The sequence below is a fragment of the Schistocerca gregaria genome, chromosome 2 (assembly GCF_023897955.1).
Source record: "Schistocerca gregaria isolate iqSchGreg1 chromosome 2, iqSchGreg1.2, whole genome shotgun sequence".
Classification (NCBI taxonomy): Eukaryota; Metazoa; Arthropoda; class Insecta; order Orthoptera; family Acrididae; genus Schistocerca; species Schistocerca gregaria.
Window position 1 is genome coordinate 552069732 of NC_064921.1, and position 18788 is coordinate 552088519.

Below are 18788 nucleotides of genomic sequence, written 5' to 3' on the forward strand. Positions count from 1 at the left end.
ATATTGTGCTAATTATTTACCAGTAATAAAATTAATCTTAAAACGTTTTGATATGGCTCACATGGTCAAGTCCTAAGGTTTTGCTTGTTTTTGGGTTCATTAGTTCCACAGCATTATCATGAGCAATTCGGCTAATTATGGCAGGTCCTTTGTATGCAGCATAAAACTCATGTATTTTGTTTTCTGTTTGCTGGAGAGATGGTGTGTTTTTACAAATACTTTCTGGCCTACTGAGAATGTTCTTTTAATTGCTATTCTATCCCCTCTTTCTTTTCTTTTAATGGCTGCCTTTCTGATGTTGGAGAGTGTTGTTGCTGTGACTTGTTTGTGCTGTCTACATGGTACAATAGGAAATCTAAGATCTTCTCTAGCTATGTTTGGGGGTTCAATGTTTTTAATTAAAGTAACTGGAAGTAGTAGTTAAGTGCTATGTGCCATTTCATTTATTACTTCTTGAAAATCTTTATGGTATATATCCCAAGTGTTGTGTCTTTTGCCTGCATATAATCGGCATAAAGTGCCTATGTCCTTCATAGATCGTTCTGCTGGATTTACGCTAGGTTTGTACTTAGATATGTAGATGGGTTTTATTTTGTGTTGTTTTAACATGTTCTGCCATTGCACTGATTTGTATTGTGGGCCATTATCCGAAATTATTCGTTCCACTCGACCTGTTTGACTGAGAAAATCTTGTCTAAATGCTTTACTTATAGTAAGACCTGTTGCCCATTTTAATGGATTCAAGGTAACATATTTAGAAGTAAGTTCCAAAATGACAAATATCAAAATATATCCATTTTTGTGTGTGGGAGAGGCCCCATCAAATCTGTTGCAGCTATTTCTTTTAATTTTTTTAGGGATTATGGGAAATGTAGGTGGTTTGGTAAGTGAAATGTTTAGCCCTCATACATTTTTTTGCATTTGACTAATACTGTTCTAACTCGTCTTTTCATATTAGGAAAATGGCTTGTTTGCTTTATTTTTAAAAAGCGTTTCTTTGGTCCAAAGTGGCCATTACTTAAATGTCTATACCATTTGTACTTATTAATTAGTTCATCTGGGATAAAATTAACCATTCGTTCGTTGCAACATTTTGTCTAAAAAATAAAACATTGTTTTTTACGCGATAGTGCTGTCGAATGTCTGAAAAATTCTTACTTCTCCAGGTTTGATTCCTAGTATTTCGGGATCCTTGTCCTGTTCTCTGCCTATGTTTTTCAATGCTGTCGTAGTGTAGTTTTCGAAAGGTACTTGTTTCATTTATTGTTATTGGTTATTGGATGCACCCTGTGGACATGGTGACAAATCATCTGCTAATACATTCGCTGGTCTAGGCATTTGTGTAATAGTGAAGTCAAATTCTTGTAGTATTAACATCCATCTGGCTAACCTCGCATGAGTTAGTTTGGCGGATAACAGGTAATGCTTTGTCGTCAGTGTATACTTTTGTTTTTCTTCCGAATAGGAAGTATCGAAAACGTTGGAAGCTCCATACAATGGCCAATGCTCCCAGCTCAGCGACTCAATAGTTTTTGTCGCTTTTTGTGAGTACCTGACTGGCAAATGCAATTGTTCTATGTGATCTGAGCCCTGCCTGTTCGTATTCTTGGATTAAATAACTCCTAAACCTGTTTTCGCGCTATCAGTGGCCATACAAATATTTTGTGTTATATAGGATGTGCTAAAATTGGTGCTGTTATTAATGCGTTTTTCACTTTTAAAAATTCTTCATTGGCTTGTTGATCCCATACCCATGGCGTCTTTTTTCCAGTCAATGCACATAGGCGTGGTGTAGCGAGAGAGTCGATCCAAATAAATTTTTGATAGAATCCGGTGAGACCTAGAAATCCTCTGAGAGTTTTCTTATTATATGGAGTATAGAATTCTTTGATTGCCGTTAGTTTTTCTGGGTCAGGCGTTACCCCTGTCTCTGAAATTATGTGTCCTAGAAATTTGACCTCTCGCCATCCAGATCTGGATTTCGTTATTTTTACTGTGACCCCATGCTCTTTCACGATCTGTAATAACTGATTTAATGTGTCGTTGTGATATTCCCAAGAGGGTTCTGCTGTTATCACCTCATCAAAATAACAAGTAATTTTTTGTAAAATTTCAGGACTGAGTATAGTATTAAATCCCCTAATAAACGCTGCTGATGATATGTTTAAACCAAATGGCAATCGTTTAAACTGGTAACATCTACCGAATACGATAAATGCTGTAAATTTTCTACATTCTGGGGCCAATTCTATTTGCCACAAACTACTCCGTAAATCAATTGATGAAAGTATCTTAGCACCGTGGAAGTTTTTTATCAGTTCCTCTAATTTTTCTGGGCGATCTGTCTCAGTGATTATGATTGTGTTGATCTGTTTGGAATCAAGCACTAACCTGATTCTCCCATCTCGTTTTTGTACATTATGGAGCGGGCTGTTATATGTGGAGGTAGCTCGTCCAATAATATCATCATCTATCATTTTATATATCTCATGGAGTACTTTATTCCTGTAGCTTAATTGGATTGTATAGGGTGTCACTCTAAATGGTTTGTGCTGTTTTACTTCAGACTTGGACTGAAAGTGTTTAATACTGCCAGTCTTAGATAAAAATAGCTCTGCTTTATCTCGTAAAATGCCCTCTAATTCTATTTTACTCTGTTTCGAAATTCTTGAACTTCTTGCAATGTTTCGTCGATATCTTTATGGATTTCTAAGATGAGTTGAGGCCTTTCGTGCATACCATTCTAATTCTTCATCCTCTTTATCTCGATTGATTCTTAATTGTTTGTTTATAACTGGTATTTCTTCCAATTTTAGCAAAGAGAAGTGTGACATTCCCGAATGTTACGCTACCTTTTCCCATATCTATTATCGCTCGTCTCTCATTTAAAAATTTGCACCTATAATCAAATCTACGGTTAGTTTAGGTATAATCACGAAGTTGGCTTCGATCTTTTGACTTTGACACGCAAGAGTTAACCTTGTTTGTCTCGTAACTTCCGCAACGTTGTTTCTAATAGGATCTCTCACTTTAATCTTACGTGTTTTCAGAACTGGCAATTTCTCATTGGCATTACACTGCATGAATAAATTTTCTGAGATCGCAGTCAGTTCACTTCCGCTATCAATTACAATATTGACTGGGATATGCTTTACCATGGCCTTCAAAATTGGTAGAATTTGAAAGGGATGATTCTGTTCTTCTTCTTCTTCCATCAACGAATCCTCCACTGAATTATACATGAGTCTTTTCAGGAAATTCCCTTGTGAATTCGAACTTTCTGTAGGATAAGTTTCGACTACTACTTCTCTCTCTTTTATTTCCTCTTCTCTATTTCTTCCTTCATTTACGCTTTCTTCAACATCCTCTACTTTTTCCTCATCCTCGTCTGTCCTCTTCTTCTTTGTCGCTGCTTCCACATAATCGCATCTAAATGCTCTAATTATTGCCTCACAACTCGCCTTCTTTATATTCGTTGGGCTGTGTGCCCACTAGTAACTTATTTTCAACTTCTGTCGACTGCGCATTATCCTCATTGAATTCGCTTTCCCTGGTTTCCATCTCAAATAGCTCTGCAATACTCATTACTTCGTCCTTTACTCGTACATTCGTTGTGCATGCCTCTGGTAATTCATCTTCCTCGTCAGTATTCTCCCAATTAATTTCGTCCCAACACGATGTTGTTATTTTCCTGTCTTCGTTTTCATCTGGTCCGTTCAGATTTGTTTTTTCCTTCTTCTCTTCTCTTGATAAGGTATTTACATCTCTGTTGAAGGTGCTGAAATTGTCCTGGGTCGGTGCGTCATTCCCTTTGGCTTGGGCGCTTAGCTGTCAATTCGAACGTTCATCGGGTTTGGTGGTCTTACCTCCACCTCTTCTATCTGTATTCTCTTTTCTTGTTCAGGTTGTTGATATTGGTTTCTTTGTTGATAATTTGTCGGTCTATTGGCGCTCCAATACCCGTTCCGGTTGTCATTATTCCCTCTGTACCAGTTGTTGCCGTTCCTGGGTGAATTATAGTTATTGCCATATTCTTTTCTAAATCCATAACCGGTTTTTTGTTGCAATCTATTCTCGTTTCTTGGTGCGAAGTTATCATGTGGTTCGTCATTATTGTTTCTTCGTACTGTGTCTTGTGGATTCCCCGTTGCATGCAGTAACAGCATTACCAGACCCTCATTTTCTGAATCACATTTCTGTTAAACAGTGAGTTGGACTAAGGTTAGATAGACCCACTTTTGCCTTGAATGGGATGAGAAATGAAATGCCGAAAGGGACGTGCGTAATTTTTTCTTATTGGCTACTCCTATCAAGTAAATTAAGTGTTTTGTGGACACTTGGAATTTACATTTAATTTTAGTACTGAACAAAATAAATTGTAATCAATGTATGGTTTCTTCAATCTAACTGAAAACGATTTTCTTACCTGTCTCGATTTATCTTTCTGTTAATTGATATAACACTTCGTTTTGCATCATGCTGTTTTTCTTGGATATCTGATGTTACCCAAGAAAAAATGAAAGAAAGTATTGAAAAGGCGGTATGTGTGCCTCCGAGTTTTTTTATTGTGTTAACAATGCAGGTTACCCTGTTACGCGTCGTGCATATTTCTCGGTCGACTTTCAGGATTCCATAACGCAGTTGCAACCTTTTGCCGATCGAGGGCTACGTACTGTAGCGTGTGACATGGCGGTGTGTAACCTAACCGTGACAGAGCTCGAGATACTGCTTGTTGTATTCCTTCAAGAAACTGAAAAGACGAATCGAAGAGTTCTTACAGAGATGGAGCTACCTTTTCTTCATCATGACAACGATAGTGCATGCATAAGCGCAGCGATATTTGTAACAACCAGACACCATGCACACGAGGCCACTGAGCATCGTCCACACACCCCGACTTGGCCCCATCCTCCCGTCATCTAGTTCCAAAACTAGAAGAAAACTTTTAGAGGGTTTCACTTTGATAGTGATGGAGCGGTGCAACTAGAAGTACTGTTGTGGCCCCGTCAACTAAGTCAAACATTCTGCAGTGATGGTATCAAGGAATTGTTCTCTTCTTTGAATAAACATAGTGACACGAAGAACAAGGGTGTACAATGTTGATAAAGTTTATTTTATTTAAAAAGATTTATAAGTTTTTTTTTTTTTTACTTCGATATTGCGAATCCGCATCTTGGCGTGATATTTCAAATAGCTTGCAATAATTTTTTATATAGAACCATGAGACATGACGCCATTTCCTCAGGATTACAAAGGTTTCACGTATTTCCCAGGCCAGGTAAGGCCCAGCCGAGGCGTCAATCGCAAGTCTTTGCTGTGGCCGCTGGTGTCCTCGTGGCAGTCAGTGTGTTAAGGTTGGAATTGGATATTGGGAACATAGGAGGTCAGCGTGGATAACGGATGAAATGCATTTGATGTTATTAATAACAAGCCGTTGTTTTTCAGTATTTACGTGAACCTGTAGGTAGAGAGATATCTTCTCCGTTTAATATAACAGTTTACGTCATGAAACAACACTTTTATTGCGTCGGCATACAACTGTTATAGAAACAACAGAAACATAAGAAGAATACAAATGCAATGTTTATAATACTAATCTTTACAGTAATGATATTTACTGCATGTCGTGAAGTAATCAGAAACTGACACAGAACAGGATGTGTAGATTCGACCGGTTATTTTTAAGTATAAGAGTCAAGTTCTGGCACTCTTCCACTTTCTTGGCTCCTCTGGAAACAGCAGATGTCTTCAGTCAGCAGTCCAGCTCTTTACTCTCCACTCCCTCGCAGACGATTCAATCAGAGCCGACTGATTTGCAATACTCCTAGTTCGTGGGACAATCGGACAAGTATGGCTTGCACTGACTCTTTGGTTTGACCACGTAAACTGCAACGAAGAGAAAATATCCTCTAGTAAAGATAGGAAGTACAAAAATAACACAGCATTTTAATTTTACTAGTTATAAGACAACGGTAAGTCTTCACCTTTTTTTACATAGCACGAATTTCACTGTCAGCATTGTGACAAGATTACGTTATGGTCGTGTATCAGAGATAATGTAGGGTCCCACATTGTGCTACGTTACAGGGTTCCTATCCTTACTGGTACTCTAGCAGACAGTTGGAAGATTGACGACGCGAGTAAACCTGACTTTTCGCGTATTTCGGAAGTTTAAGAATGTTACTAGAACCACGTTCCTCTTGGAGGGTAATGCTCATGGCCTGCGGGGCAACACATATATCGTGTGATGACGATAACCTGAGGGACGTCGGTTTCGTTTGCTGGGAACTATCTGGCGATCCCTGAGTTTGTGATTTGGGAATGGTCAACACTGCCGGTCCCCAGTAACCGTAAAACTTTGTCTTACGTGAGACCATCTTAACAGTAGAACGATGCAACGTGACTGGATGAAATGCGTTTACTCTGTTCTTCATGTACAGGTCACGGACGGTATTCCGCCGACCGAACCTTCATCCAACCCATAGAGAACACCCTATTGTTGCAAGAAGAAAAATAAAAATCAGTCACCTTGACAGTGATGACAGCTACTGATAACAAAATTTACTCTCTTGGCAGTTTAATTACCTAGAATGTTATGTAAATACCAATGCTTATCATAAAGAAAGGACTGAATGAAAGAATACCATATGATACGAAATAGAAAGAATTCAAGAAATTATTATTTACGAAGGTTAAATCCCACACCATAAACTAACCAAAGATAATATTTTTCCTAGAAGAGGGGTGTAGCTCGATCGAGCTGTAAGTTTGCTGTGACCACAATGTAACTCGGCAGTGGAGATGTTAACTTCATTTCTCTCTTGTACTCTTGCAATAGTAGTACAGATGTTAAGCGCTTCTACGTTGTTTTAAAGCCGATCTGAAGTTTAAAAGTCTTACCGTTGGAATTATTAGTCAGAAGTTGGACTGAAGTAAAATTATCTTTACCGTGTAGACAGATAACGGGATAGTTGATTGCTGCTTTGTGATGGGACTTAGCCTTCGTGATGCTGTAATAGACACGAACTTAAAAGGACATAGAAAGAAACTAATCGCTGACATAAGCTCAATTATTATACTGTAATAGGCAACAGATAAACGCAGTCACGAAGACTTTACAATTGAGCTGTGTTGTCAGAAGCTATCGTCGAAGTCAGAACTGCGGATGCTAAACGACGCAATCACCCTGCAGAAACAATGAATTAATCCGGTACCCTCATCCATTACTCAGAATGTCGAGTGTGGAGAGCGCAAGATGACCAAAATGTTAATTGTTTTGAGAGACAGAGACCACAAGTTTGTAGTGGTGTGACCGTTTTTTTCCTCCAACTGTAGAAGATTCACATTTTGTTAGAGTTTGAAGAATTATTCCCTTGGAATTACGCCCATGTTACTCTGCACGATCCTTGTTAAGTTATGGACTTCCGCTTTTGTGCGAGGTGCGAGGCAACCTTCTGTTTATTAATCTCCACAATACTATTTCATCCGGGACTGGGGCATTTCAGCCGGCTCATCGTGAGTTTTAATCGTGATATTTTGCTATTACACGATGAACAATTTCACAGTATAAGCACAGCTCTCCTGAAATCTTCTATAGAAGATGCGTTTTCCTTAACCACTGTTTTTGATGACTGCAATGCCTCAACATGCTTACAACAGTGGCCACGAAAAGCCAAGCTAAATAATGTCGTGGTTGCGTAGTAACAAACTTATTATACTTGTAGATTTTACCGCTTGTTTTCTCGACATTTCCATCTACACACTGATTATTTAACTTTCATGTACTCTCCTGTTAACCAACAGTCATGCAGGCACAATTTCTAAATCAGTGGAATTCTTAACTAGTACTTCGACAACGCCACTTCTCCTTTTTTCTCGATATTTTGGTCTGGCCTAAGTAACGTGCTTTTACCAGGTTCTTGTGACAGTCTTCACCAACTCCTACATTGTAGATGTGTCACTAAGACAGTGAATGAGTTTGTGCCCTAATTTGATGCCAACATGGTGTTTCCGATAAGATGTAGTCCAATACGTTCACTTATCATTGCCCAATTCACCAAATTCTTCTTCTCTATGTTAACGTGACGCTAAATTTTAAACTTTTCTAAACTTGCAAGCCTATTTCTACTTGTCCCCAAGCTTGTGAGGGCTATTGCTTATATACACTAATCCAGTTGTCGGCCTTCTACAGGGTGTGTCGAAAAGTGTACGTTGGCTATCGCGTTACGGTGTTAAACTAAGTATAGGTGTGTGTAAATCGCTGAAGACACATTCACTATGAAAATTAACTACACGCTATGAACCGCGCCACTCGTGGCAAATTCCTTCCCCTGTTAAAATTTCTTTCCGTAAAATATTGAAACTATAGCCCATTGCGAACTTGATGTCGCGTTACACGACGTAATTCTCGTAAAAGAATTCAGCGGTGTGCAGAAGTTAAAAACATGCAGCAGTTTTGAGGGGAAACAAAATTACTGTAAAAGATGGACTCAATATCAGCAGCAAATTGCTGTGAATGGTATGGTGGAGTATCATGAAGAGTTGCAACTTCGTAATTTCAGTGAGGCAAGGGTAGCCACTGTTCCGTGATGATTTGATTTCACTCATATTTTCACGTTCACTGTGGAACCCTTCGCCATTATTTATACTTAACAAACTGGTTTTATCTGGTCAATTTTGGACAGAAAAGATTTTTGTTTAAAGGAAGTTACCCTTCGGTAGTTGGTTGTAGCAAGAATACAGCTTCAACGAATTAGCATACAAGTAGAACTTGTTGTCTGCAGCGACACAAATGGTATCATCGTCATCTTCCGTGTAGGACGACCTCCCCAGAAATCTACTCTCAGCCGTGATATTGCCAGCGCTTAGTTCCTCATTTCCGATGGTGGCAGTGGTGGACTCTTCTGGTTGTCCGAGGACCTCCGCCACTACTGCCAGTGCTGTAAAAATCGAAGAACGTAATTACACATCGCTATTTCCTCTAATGACTGCTAATGCAACTCTAGAACTTACTACTGTATGCTATATATGCACCATCTGCTATCGTGACAATACTGAGGTATAGTGCAACCCTACTGACTCTTACTACGAACTTGCTAACATATCTTCACCGTATGGTAATGATACTCATGTTGTCCGCTAGTGTGATTCTGAGACTGACAGTCTCTCCGACATACTTGAAGAACATGTGACTACATTCAGGGAAGCTACAGTAAGAGAATACCGGATATGTGTGACATTTATGTAGAATATATGAATATGTAGCGTATCGCAACACGAGAGCATGCACACTTGTTTGCAAATACAAGAGATAGGACGGAAATGTCACCACTAAGCCGTAAGAGTTACTAATTATCATTAAATTATCATAACTTCTCATGATTACGTGAGTTCTGATATGTTGAACTCCATACTGAACTATAATTATTTACGAACTTGGGAATAATCGTAGGATCACCATGTGAGTTATTTCACTGACCGAAAAAATTATCAGTCATTGTAATAGTAGCATTTTGACGTTTGCAAAACAGTTCTTCAGGAGACTTATGTATTTTACCATTTTTAACAATTTATTTTAATGCATCCTGTATTTGCTTACATTCGCGTTACTTTGTGATGCTTCGCTAAAATTTGGGCAAACATTTTTCGACTAGTTTAGCTATGGGTAAAGAAAGCAGGCATGTACGGCTCGAACCTACAATATCAACCCAATGTTCCACAGAGAACTCATATGAGGTAAGTGCCTAATTTCGTATCATGGATTATTTTAATTACATAAGAGTAGTACCAATACATCGCAGCATGTACGTCACTCTAGTAGTTAGTAACTTGAACTATCAAACGGTTGTTGCATTTAGCACAAGAGACACATGGCCAAGGAGAATCTGGCAGTTGAAATCTATTCGCTGAAAGTAGAATACGCTTGCCACTACAGCTAGGAGCGACAACGGCATAAGTGCAGTAGTACGATTGCCCCGAGTAATTTATCCCCTGTACTGAGTGTACCTTACTAAAATTACATACTTTCATTGAATTGCGCTAAATGCTCTCTTGGCTATAAGCTAATTGTTGTAACTGGAAATCGCTCCCCATAAGATTGGTATTAGAATACAATATGTCCGCATAACATCGCACACGGTAAATGGCTACGATGTATATGACAGAAAAATGGGTCATTACTTGAACAGTCCGTTCGTCCCAGAAAATAAAAAAGAAAGAATCAACAGCGACGTACACGCTATGCTCATGTTGGACAAGTTCTCGTTATTAATTTCGTGCTCCAATATAAAAATACAGTGGTCTTTAAAGTTCTTGTTGGATTGTTATTATCTCACAATTAAATTGACAACATTAGTACTTTCCTCTCTTATGTTTGGGAAGGTTTTCCTTTTTAGTAAGGCTCTGCCCCACTATAAGCTAGCCATATATTTGGCTGAAAAAGTTGGGCTCTTCATTGGATCTGACATCGATCAGCTCGCTCTACCCTTTGTAATAAATAATGAAAAGTTTTGATGAAGCTGTAAGCCCTCCTCTTTACGATTATGTAGCTGGTGTTTCACTGAAAAGCACAAATACCTCCAAGTGGATGACTCTCTAACAGTCTTTCATTCCTCATCAACATAAAGAACGTAACCCACTAAAATACTGGTACCGTTACGTCCTCTGAAACTCTTGTGTTTGAGGAGATTAATAGGTACCTTTAGTATTTGTTTGTTTTTCTGTTACATTCAAACTAAAATTTAGGGAGAAAATAGTGATAGCCTTGCAAAGAACGTCTCACTTAACTTGTGGTGATGTTCCGCATGTTGTACGATGGAAGGCATCAGAGTTCTTTCCCTATCTACGTTAAGTCCAAGATACTAGTACATACACGGTTCCGTCACAGTAATGTGACCACCGCCTTTGTTCGGGATCAACGCGAGGTTGCAACTCAATGACATTAGCAGTGGAGGCTACATACAGCGCGTCACGGAGTCGCGGGGGACAGTTCAGATGTAGTGATAATGCGGAAACGAAGCTATTCATGTGACGTCCAAAAGGGTACGATTATTGCCTTTCGGGCCAAGGGTGGATGCACGCCTCAGTTTGTAAACGGCTCGTGTGTCGCCCTGCTTGAAGTGTACTGTGCATGGCAAAACTGCACTCTCCATAACCGACACCATGACCAGTGGGGCAGCACGGACCATAGATGATAGGAGTGAAAGACAGCTACGGAGGCGTGTACGGATGAACAGGCATGCAACAGTTGAGGGAAAGACGCCCGAGAAGAATCAAGGGACTAGCATCAGTATCTGGTCAACGATCATCCCGTGAAAGTCGTTGTTTACCGGCGTCCAGAGCAGGTGCCATATTCGTGCTCTCACGTCGACTGGTGTTCAACGGCGACGAAGGCTTCAATTTGCACTCCACTACCCATGCATACAGTTAAATATTCTTCGGCACGATGGCATCTACCAAGAAGACAATGCATCCTCTTACTGATGGATCCGTAGTTTGCTACTAATATTACTGCACCTGTTTCCTTGAGTTCTTTGGAATCAGATCTTAATATGGTAACCGTAGGGCTGTTGTACTTCTCTATATACTCTGTGATTAAGAAATGTGTTTCAAGTAACTGCAGTCTGATTTTATTATGCCACTGTTTTGTTGGATACCTGTTGTCAGATTCAGTACGTAGATTTCTCTAAAGAGTATAAGAGTTTTTTCAATGCACTCGCTTTCTTCCATAGCGTCTGTTATGCGTCCTGTATTTGGCTTCCTAATTCTTACATCATTCTCCCCAGGTTTTTTATGCTACCTCTTGTTTAACGTTGTTTTTATGTGCCTGATCGTAGATATCTTTACCTTTCTTTAATCCCTTTGATAGTAGATTGTTTAGTTAGTGACCTGTAGCGCATTTTTAATTGCTGTTCATTATTGTAGTACATCTTACGTTTGTAAGTCCCTCTTATAGCTTTTAAAGAAACTTTTGAAATGTAAGGCATGAGAAAATGTTTCAGTCAGCACACCAAAACATTTCATAGAGCCAATCAAGAACGTGACATTTTACGTTACAGTACAATGTACACAAACAAACACTGAGAATGCAGCGTTACGCTCGACTTTATCTCTGTATTTTGAAAGCGATATGACATGCGCAAAAAGATAGTGAAAAAATATTATCCTAGAAAACCTGATATTATATTCGAAGATTTACATTTTCTAATTTTTTAATTGCAGTGAGGACATAAACAGACGACCGCATGTGAAAAATCGTTGAATTACACACACCCAGGCAAATGATCTAAAACTTATGTTGCGTCCAACAACATCCTAGCGTGAAATAAAATTGCGACAACTTTTTTCCTAAGGCAGCGAAACGAAACTGGTGCAGTAACTTTTTTGTTGCATAAATGAAGCTAGAGTACTCTTTTCACCATTCCCACAAGAGGTGTTCCGTGCGTATTCCGTGATCTATTACAACTTAGCGTCATGGTCCTTTACTTCCCAAGTGTAAAAGTATAGCAAAACCAGTCACTAACTCTCAAAATACATATATCTATTAAATGGTAGAGCCAATCGATTAAAACTGGTGCAACAGACAAGTTTTGTGTGAGACTGTTCTGGCCAATTTTTCTGAGAAATGCCATACGCTCATTTCATTTCATATCTGACAAGTATCTCCAGCATTTTAGTTACAGAAGCCACTAATAGGGAAATATCTTACATGTAACAGACTCAGAGTTGGCGTATCAGTTATTATGAAAGAGAAGCTCAGTGATCATAGGGCTGTTACTAATTCAAAGTCTATTGGTGTCAATCGAATGTTACTGGATATAGGAAAGAATTCCCCCTCAGAAGAAATATCAGGAATTTAATTGCAGTTATTTCAACTGTCAAGATCGAATATCCAGCTCCTTTAGTAACGAGGGTGTGAAACACAAAATAGTTATCTCTACGAGTATTTGCAAACTGCGTCTTAGACCCATATGTGAGAAGAAAGGTTTCAGTGAAATGCAAAGACCCGTCACGATTCGAGCCTTGTTAAAAGCAAAACCTGGAAGCAGCCATGAGATTAAAATTAAACAGTCACTAGCCGATCTGACCAAAATTCTTGTACTGATAAAGTATATACATTCACTTCAGTTGTTAAGTCACTCTTTGACCGTTCTGGAACCCTCACGACAAACAAAGGAGAGAAGGTCGAAGTACTGATTTCGCTTTTCCGAAACTGTTTCAACGCAGAAGGAGGTTTCGATGAGTTGTCTCAAAACATCCAGCTATTCGACATTGACATAACTGATCGAGCAATAGAAAATAAAACCGCTCAGTAGTGGAAAGGTATATGAATCTGAGAAGATGTCGTTAAAGTCCTATACACAGCTTTCTCCCTTTCCAGTAGAACTTAATCGTAGGTCGAAAAAGCGACAAAGCATTTCAAGCGACTCGAAAAAGCACACATGGTTGTATGCCTAACTCGTTGTCGTGGCAGAATAAATGAACCCCCTTTATACCACGGATAATGACGGTTTTGGAGGACGGAAGTCTCTTCCATAAGAAACCAAACTGATTCACCAAATACAAAACTTGTGATACTCATCAAATAGGAATCACAGTATTGGCAATGTTGCCCACATCGAAGACTCGTTCCTTGAATTATTCCGAAGAATGTTCGATACAGTTCCGAAATGTCATTTATTGGACAACGTACGAGAATACCGGATATCGGACCTGATTTATGATGTTATTCGGTAACTCACTGCAGAAACAGTTCAACACAACTTTCTTAATGAGACAAAACTAACAGTCGGAAAGATAATTTCAAAGGTACCACAGCGAGCTGCGATATGGCTATAATTGTTCACAATTTACACAGTGTAAAAGAAGTATCCCATAGTCTGGGAGGTGGTAGTTTCGATGAAAACATAAGCAAAATGTCCCGAAGACATGAAGCCTAAGATCTATACTTTTAGAGATACGGGTCCTTGGTGATACTGTAAACCGTATTCACAGTTCATTGCAAGTGCAGCAGATACGTTAATTCTAACAAAACCAGTATATATTTTGAACAGCCTATGAAAAACATTTCCGTTGTCGTTTCTTGTCTAAAATTGCCAGAACATTATTGCCTGCTGCTTCACAAAGAAAATACCAAATTCCATTTTCATCACCTCATTTAGAGATGGCTCACATGTGCAGATCTTACGTAATAGCTTGTAAAACCACGAAACCGTGCAGCACATATTTTCTAACTATTTGGTTTCATAAATTTAAAACCATTGTTGGAAATGTATGTACTTGTGAATTTAATCATAAATAATATTTCTTGAGACTGTAATATACGCTGGAAGAGTAAAAAACAAATAATAACGTCAAGTCGTTGTAGTAAATACTCTGGGAATGTCAGGGATGCGTTATATTTGTATGAAACATCTCATACATTTCATATAACGATAATATCGTTGGCGTAAGAACAGGCGGAGGGATGAGATGCGGAGAATCTGCGTTGTGGTAAAGACATGTGTCTTGGGGCAGAAATGACAAATTGTGCTGGAAATGGAGTTATAATAAGGGGGAAGGTAAGATATAAGTGAGGGAGAACGGGTATGTGCCCACTACATGGTCGCAAGAAGGTTTTCAGAGTTAATGATAAAAGCATTGAGGCTCAATTTTATTGAAGTTGATTGGTAATCTACTGTCTATATTGAATTTCATAAATATCATTACAACGTACCGCTATCAACCCATCGCAAAGTAAGATCCATCCAGTAGTTTTATAGTTGTGTTATAAGCATGCCAGTATCGTAGTACATTTCTTGGTTCAAAAAATGGCTCTGAGCACTATGGGACTCAACATCTGAGCTCATCAGTCCCCTAGAACTTAGAACTAGTTAAACCTAACCAACCTAAAGACATCACACACATCCATGCCCGAGGCAGGATTCGAACCTGCGACCGTAGCGGTCGCGCGGTTCCAGATTGAAGTGCCTAAAACCGCTGGGCCACCAGGACCACCAGCTTTCTTGGAACATTAGATTGGTCTGGTCAAACCATGAACGTAGTCCTATCCTCTCATCATAACTTCCGAGAAAGTTATAAGGGAAAAATATACACTCCTGGAAAAGGAAAAAAGAACACATTGACACCGGTGTGTCAGACCCACCATACTTGCTCCGGACACTGCGAGAGGGCTGTACAAGCAATGATCACACGCACGGCACAGCGGACACACCAGGAACCGCGGTGTTGGCCGTCGAAAGGCACTAGCTGCGCAGCATTTGTGCACCGCCCCCGTCAGTGTCAGCCAGTTTGCCGTGGCGCACGGAGCTCCATCGTAGTCTTTAACACTGGTAGCATGCCGCGACAGCGTGGACGTGAACCATATGTGCAGTTGACGGACTTTGAGCGAGGGCGTATAGTGGGCATGCGGGAGGCCGGGTGGACGTACCGCCGAATTGCTCCACACGTGGGGCGTGAGGTCTCCACAGTACATCGATGTTGTCGGCAGTGGTCGGCGGAAGGTGCACGTGCCCGTCGACCTGGGACCGGACCGCAGCGACGCACGGATGCACGCCAAGACCGTAGGATCCTACGCAGTGCCGTAGGGCACCGCACCGCCACTTCCCAGCAAATTAGGGATACTGTTGCTCCTGGGGTATCGGCGAGGACCATTCGCAACTGTCTCCATGAAGCTGGGCTACGGTCCCGCACACCGTTAGGCTGTCTTCCGCTCACGCCCCAACATCGTGCAGCCCACCTCCAGTGGTGTCGCGACAGGCATGAATGGAGGGACGAATGGAGACGTGTCGTCTTCAGCGATGAGAGTCGCTTCTGCCTTGGTGCCAATGATGGTCGTATTCGTGTTTGGCGTCGAGCAGGTGAGCCCCACAATCAGGACTGCATACGACCGAGGCACACAGGGCCAACACCCGGCATTATGGTGTGGGGAGCGATCTCCTACACTGGCCATACACCTCTGGTGATCGTCGAGGGGACACTGAATAGTGCACGGTACATCCAAACCGTCATCGAACCCATCGTTCTACCATTCCTAGACCGGCAAGGGAACTTGCTGTTCCAACAGGACAATGCACGTCCGCATGTATCCCGTGCCACCCAACGTGCTCTAGAAGGTGTAAGTCAACTACCCTGGCCAGCAAGATCTCCGGATCTGTCCCACATTGAGCATGTTTGGGACTGGATGAAGCGTCGTCTCACGCGGTCTGCACGTCCAGCACGAACGCTGGTCCAACTGAGGCGCCAGGTGTAAATGGCATGGCAAGCCGTTCCACAGGATTACATCCAGCATCTCTACGATCGTCTCCATGGGAGAATAGCAGCCTGCATTGCTGCGAAAGGTGGATATACACTGTACTAGTGCCGACATTGTGCATGCTCTGTTGCCTGTGTCTATGTGCCTGTGGTTCTGTCAGTGTGATCATGTGATGTATCTGACCCCAGGAATGTGTCAATAAAGTTTCCCCTTCCTGGGACAATGAAATCACGGTGTTCTTATTTCAATTTCCAGGAGTGTAGATAAAGAATAAGGAGCCGTTAAATTGACAACTCATTTTCAATCAAGTAGTTATTGTAATAGAAAGCTGTAGTAACTATGGTTCTTCATATGGTGCAGCATTGCTATGGTAACGCAGACAATCAGTTGAAACGACAAGTTATATAAGTGCAATACATGTTTGAGTGACAAAAGTATACTGGCTATCTTGTAGCCTAAGTAATTTTATGATTTTATGTTGTGTCCTGTAAATAACATATCTCTACATAACATTAGTACTGGCGATAGGTTGTTGCGGTGAAGTAAGTTTCTACGGCACTATTCGAATAGTACCTGATAAGGTATTAATAACTTCCGGTCACGACTAAGGATATTTTCAAAGACATTGCTTCATCGTGATTTGCGTGGCGCGATACAGTATCTATAAAGTATTGCTAGTTCACAATTTAAAATTTTATTAAAATTATTTCATCACAGATTAACGTGTTTATTGTTCATTTTACGTGTGTTTTTTTTTACATTTAAGTTCGCTTAAGCGCATTTTGTTTATTTACCGCATTACCTTTGTTGTCAAGTATTTGCGTGAATTCAGTGTCATTAGCTATTTACCAAACGCAGCTTTTAATCGTTTTGGAGATGGAAAACATTTTATTCTGATTTCTAAATTATTATATATAACTTTGTGATACATAATTACGGCTTTCTTCAGTAAGACTGCCGCTCGTAGCCTTTCTTTCATTTTCTTTTTTTGCATTTACAATGTTGTTGTGCACAGCATATACTCGTGCAATAACGATCGGGTTGTAACTGTCTGAATACTATCAGTAAGCATACATGCTTTGTTTCTATTTATTCTGCAACAGTTTTATACATAGGAGAGTGTATTTGAGTATTATGTTATGATACAACAAGAATGTAATAAGGTCCAAGTGGTTTAATAGTTGCTTGCTGATGATTCGATATAGGAAACAGCTTACAGTAGACGAGATAAGCTTCACAATAGCGAAGATTAACAAGTGCCCATTCGAAATAAGATATGCATTTTAAAGTTTCTCCGACTGGATTTTTTTTTGTTTTGTTTCAATACATGGATATAGCTTTTCACACGGATTAATACAAGGGAAATTATGTAAAATGGCGGTAAGAGAAAAATGTTTACCATGAATGACAGGTAATAAATTCTGCCAATACTTACCAGAAACAAGCAACAAAGCAGCCTTCATAGTACTCGATAAAATCTACTACTGCTCTCTGCGTTATATTTTCTTTTATATATGTTTAGACACCCGATGGCATAATCGAATGTTATCGTTAAGTTCCCTCCTGATTTTCCTTTCCGTGAACTCTGGTTGCAGCAGCTAGAAGCAGATAGACTTCCCTTGTACTTGAAAGGATCTGTTATCGTTCGCTGTGTCATACGTATTATAAGCATTACAATTATAGCATTCAATAAAACTGGTTACCATACTGGGTTACTTAGTTTGCTTTTTTCTTTCATTCCTTTTTTACCTTGTGTGTCACTGTAGTAGAGGCGAGGGAAATTAACTGCCACGGCTCAGCAACACAATTGAGTTGATATTTTCATACACGTCTTAGAGGCAGTACTTGTCAAATCCGCAATGAAAATACAAAATTTCTACTAAAGCGAGGTTCTAGAAATTGCTGATAATACTTAATAACATTAGGCCCAAGCTGGAAAGAATTTTTTTTTTCTCAATAAAGCATATCTTTTAATGCAGTACGGCTCGAATATTGATGAAAGGAGATGAACAGATGTCAGTGATCGTTTATATCATTCACCGTGCAGTTTATAGAGCTTTCCATTTTGAAGAGGAAACTCTTGTGCCTAGAGGAGTGTATGCACAGGAACTTCAGTACCTACATACTACCGTCTAGTTACCAATCTTAGAATCTTACGAGAGAGTGTACTCTAAGACTATGTAAGCAGTTTCCACTATCTTCTAAATTTTTATTATTCTTAGACGTGAGAACGTGTTTTTTTTGCAGCATTTGTGACTTTTTCGAGATTTACACCTTTAAGTCCTGTATAATACATTAAATCTATTTGAAATATGAGGTTAATTATTTAGTTACAAACTATTATGCAAAGTAATACGTATATATTGCTGCGGATTAAATTTGGGAGCGCTATATCGTATGGGCACGTAAAATTCCCCTCTTTAAAAAATCATTTTGCGTGTAAAGGGCAATAAACCGACGCGTTCTGTAGACACTAGCACTCATATGAAAGACTAGACGATCATTATTTGTTACGATTGAGTCTAGCTACACAATT

The 18788-nt window shown here is 39.8% G+C and overlaps 1 protein-coding gene across 1 annotated transcript; it reads right to left on the bottom strand.

Moving 5' to 3' along the window:
* Nucleotides 1-5506: 5506 nt before the first annotated feature.
* Nucleotides 5507-17737, bottom strand: LOC126332062 (uncharacterized). Its single transcript, XM_049996544.1, has 3 exons — nucleotides 17688-17737; nucleotides 8712-8939; nucleotides 5507-5886 (listed from the first exon to the last, which is right to left on the bottom strand). Exons 1-3 carry the CDS (start codon nucleotides 17713-17715, stop codon nucleotides 5825-5827), a joined length of 318 nt encoding a protein of 105 aa, XP_049852501.1. The 5' UTR covers nucleotides 17716-17737; the 3' UTR covers nucleotides 5507-5824.
* Nucleotides 17738-18788: the final 1051 nt, after the last annotated feature.